General features: G+C 35.6%; 1 protein-coding gene across 1 annotated transcript; it reads left to right on the forward strand.

Annotated features, from left to right (window-relative positions):
• Positions 1–2725: 2725 nt before the first annotated feature.
• LOC144997309 (putative receptor-like protein kinase At5g38990) lies at positions 2726–4251 on the forward strand. Its single transcript, XM_078957176.1, has 2 exons — positions 2726–3757; positions 3986–4251. The coding sequence occupies exons 1-2, from the start codon at positions 2840–2842 to the stop codon at positions 4079–4081; spliced, it is 1014 nt and encodes a 337-aa protein (XP_078813302.1). The 5' UTR covers positions 2726–2839; the 3' UTR covers positions 4082–4251.
• Positions 4252–4457: the final 206 nt, after the last annotated feature.

Raw genomic sequence — 4457 nt, forward strand, 5'->3', positions numbered from 1 at the left:
ACAACATATTTTTGGATTGCTCTCCCTGGGCCTACATTAACACTAGACCACCCAAGTATCTTGGCCTACAACACAGAGTAGGACCGACTCAACCTAACCACAATATGTCGACATATACACACAAACAAACAATAATCAACAAACACAAGTAATCATAACATATCTACCCGTCTAATAGATCACTACAACATATCAATATCTTACACACAAAGGATACATACTACAGTACAAAGTATAGTAAAAAAACTCACTTCACAAGCTAGCAAACAATCAAAACAGCTCATATAAATTAAAGACTGGTGCTACTAGCTACATATAGAACAATCAGAAGTAGATCCTCAATCTATAGCCTAAAAACCCTAGGGTTGAACAAAATTCAACTTGGTCAAAAAGTCAACGGGCAATGCCAACCCCAGCTAACAACCACGTCGTCGCGAGACATATGCCATGTAGTGGTAGCCTCACGTCAAAATAGTCGCGAGAATGACTGTCACCACAACATGGTGATCAAGCCACCACGTCGTAGCATCTATTTTGGTAAAATAAATGGATTAAGCTCTTAATCCCTTAAACCACTCATCCATACTATCCAGTAAGCTGTCTTACACCCAAATGCATCATACAAATCTTTACTTTGTAAATATACATGTCCAATGCATGTCTTTTCCAAGCTAGGTCAAAAATGAAAGAAATGAACTCAAAATTCATGCATGAGACCAAGGACTCATAAAATATTATATCTAGAACATATAACCACAAAGGGACCTCAAGGATTCATAAAGTTTCCAACTTTATAGAATCTATCCACTCAAACCACCTTAAACATAGAGAAAAGTGATTAAAAGCCTATACCTAGAAAGGTTACACACAATAGTTATGATTTTGAGGACTTACAAAGGTCCAAAATGTGTGTAAGAAGGTGGTGAGGAGGAGCTTTCTTGCTAAATCTTGGACTAAGAACACCTTTTTATTGCATCAAAAACACAAAACACCACGAGAAAGCTTCAAGATACAACCAAGGGAAGCTATGGTTTGTTCTAAGTCAAGAGGGAGTGATGGTAGCTATGAGTGAGAAAACCCTATCCATCACATCCCTTAAATAAGGGAACAAACCTCGTAAATCAGGGTTTTGCACATCATATCGCTGCCACATCATGGCCAAGACCTAGTTACATAGTGACACTTGCAAATATGTGCTCTTTGCTAAACGAGACCACATTGCGACACTCCTCACCATCATGTCGTGGTTACCAAAAATACTTTATTTAAAGGTCTTAAAATGAATAAGTGCCACAAGAATAATACCTAGGACGAATGTTACACCACCATTCATTTCTGGCAGCCAACACCGTTCACCTACAACCGAAATAAAAAATCTCCACCGGTTTTGAAAACGAACACCATTTTGTTTCGGCTTAAACCCCTTTTCTAAACATCATTGAAACAAAAAGCCACACTCATATTCTTCACTCGAAAACCAATTCCAATATTTGAATTTTAAAATCTAGATCCTGCACTATCTTCGAAGAGAAGCAACATGTTCATCTATCGAAAAATCAAAAATCAATTCATCTGCTTCAAAAGATAGTATATGCAAATAATCTTTCACCCTTCTTCAAACCTTCGTGAACTAAACCAACAATGAGATTAACTAACATCACCATCGAACTCAAAACAAAAATCCATAACAATGAAATTAACAATCATCAACAGGCTTTGAAAATCTAATAATTGAACAAATTTTGAATTAAAAAATAATTATCATTGAAGACCAATTCAATACATCTACATCATCACTTCATATTCGAAGCATCACCAAATCAACAATTCTTATCATCCTTCGAAACATTCATGAAACAACATATAAACGAAATAACATCATCTTCGATTCGATTATTCATCACAACAAAACACAATACCTTCAATTGTCATCCATTGAACTGAAAAATCAGCTTTAAGGGAGCTAACACCATTAGAACCCATTAATCTGCATACTAGTCCAGAATCAATCCAAAAACAAATTTTGAAGCTTCATCAACTACCATTCAACACATGAAAACTAATCTTCATTCCAGCATCCTCAAAATTAGAATCGAAAAAACTCAATCGAATCTGAAACCATAGTCGATCAAACATCACCATCAAAAAGTCATAAATACGTTCTAGACCCAATAACCATCTTCACTATCCTTTAAATTAACCGGTAAAGATTTTTTATTTAGGTTGGAGGTGAACGGTGGTTTCTATCGGTGGTGAACGATGTTGGTGAGAGACCAACCAAGAAAAAAAATTGAAACTATACGGATCATTCGATTAATTAGTTATGCTACAGTATCATTTCCCCCCAACATAAAACATCTATCAAACTTGATTGCACATTACACTACCTAATGCTGTAAAGATCATATAAATATGAAAGGGGACTTAAAACATAAAACATTGTTAATCACATTCGTTGAAAATTACACCACATGTATGACAATAATATAAATGATGAAATTTGCAAGGAGACCACAGCCCAAAACAATATCAATTATATCTAGTTGTACATTATGCAACCTAACACCATAAAATATATAAAACTGAAAGTAGACTAATAAAAAAAATGTTCACGTTACATCACCTAACAATAGAAAATGATAGGAGGCATCCTCGGTCCTCCCACATTAAAAATATATAAGTTGGTAACAAAACAATAAAACAAAAACGGAGAGTGATTGGCCACAAATTTAATAAGACCATGTGATTCCGATTTAAGTAGCTCCAGCTTTCATGTTGATGGCTATTGACTTACGATCACTTCCATATTCATATTTTCTTCTTTTCTATATTCCTTACAATGTCTTCAATCATGGAAGAGTTTGATCACCTCAAAATTCAAATGGAAGACATAAAATCGGCAACCTGCAACTTTAGTCAAGACAGGTGGATCGGAGGTGGTGGGTTTGGTTCGGTGTACAAAGGAGAACTCTCCCTTCCCACGGGACCAACCATGGTTGCTTTCAAGCGCTTGGATCAAAGATCCGATCAAGGAAACCCTGAGTTTTGGAAGGAGATCATGATGCTTTCCAAATACAAACATGAAAACTTGATCTCTCTCCTTCACTTTTGCATCGAGGGTGATGAGAGAGTCCTTGTGTATGAGTATGCCCCTCGTGGAAGCCTTGATCGTTATCTAAGTGATGCTACTCTTACATGGAACCAACGCCTTCATATATGTATCGGGGTTGCACGTGCATTAAAATATCTTCATGATCCCATGGAAACACAACAAAGACTTATCCATCGAGACATGAAAAGCTCCAACATCCTTCTAGATGATAACTGGAATGCTAAAGTTTCTGATTTTGGTTTGTCAAAAATTGGCCCCGCAAACCAACCGCAAACATATCTGGTCTCCAGACCTGTTGGTACCCTTGGATATTGCGATCCATTATATTCAGAGATGGGTTTCCTATCAAAAGAGTCTGACGTATATTCCTTTGGGGTAGTACTGTTTGAAGTGCTATGCGGAAGATCATGTTGTGAATATAGTAATGGTAAACTAATTAACATTTTAGTCCAGAAGTGGATAAAATGTTATAATGAAAATAAATTAAAAGATATTATCTTTCAAGATCTCAAGGGACAAACAGTTTGGGATTCTGTGATGACTTTTTCAGCCATTGCAAACCGATGCTTAAAAAGAGATCGTAAAGATCGACCAACGATGCACCAGATTGTGAACGCACTGGAGGTTGCACTTCAAAAGCAGGGGGTAAGTATCTCTTATCATTAAAAAGGTTTTCAGTATTACATTTTGATTTTCTAGGTACAAAGTAGTGACAAAATATATTCTTGTGGTATAGTGGACGGATTTAATTAGCAGTAGATCATCAAATCCGTTGTAAAAAGTAGAGCATCTGTGACACATTATCGACACACATCATGATCTTGTTTATTTGTTTAGTTATTGTTAATGTGTTTTACCCCATGGATATTGTAGAATGCATATGTTGAAACTCCACTTTTTGCTGGTGAGGACGGCTATCATAGTTTCCCGATGCCAACAGTTCCGTACGGAGTTCAAAGATTTCAATAAAGGCTCAAAGAGAAGCAACATAGCTTGGAAAAAATTCCTATGCCGATTTTTTTTTATTTATTTATTTTTTCTTAAAAGGAAAACAGCCGATGAAATAATTTTAAGATCTTGTAAGTTCTTTTAAGTATTTTTCATTTGCGCTATTTAAATCATTAAACTTATTTTTGTTATTACTGAATTAGTACTTTCAAAACATAAATCATTTAGATCATTGGGTAACCCGTTCATTACATTAAATATATTGGTACGATAACCAGATAGCAAACTACACATTATTATCGGTGAGTGTAGAGATGACAAACATATCGTATGCTGCCGACATTTAACCAGGTTGAACATATCAAAATATGTCAACAAGAAAAAGACACTTAAAACT

Source organism: Lactuca saligna, chromosome 5, assembly GCF_052625555.1.
Source record: "Lactuca saligna cultivar CGN05327 chromosome 5, ASM5262555v1, whole genome shotgun sequence".
Taxonomy (NCBI): Eukaryota; Viridiplantae; Streptophyta; class Magnoliopsida; order Asterales; family Asteraceae; genus Lactuca; species Lactuca saligna.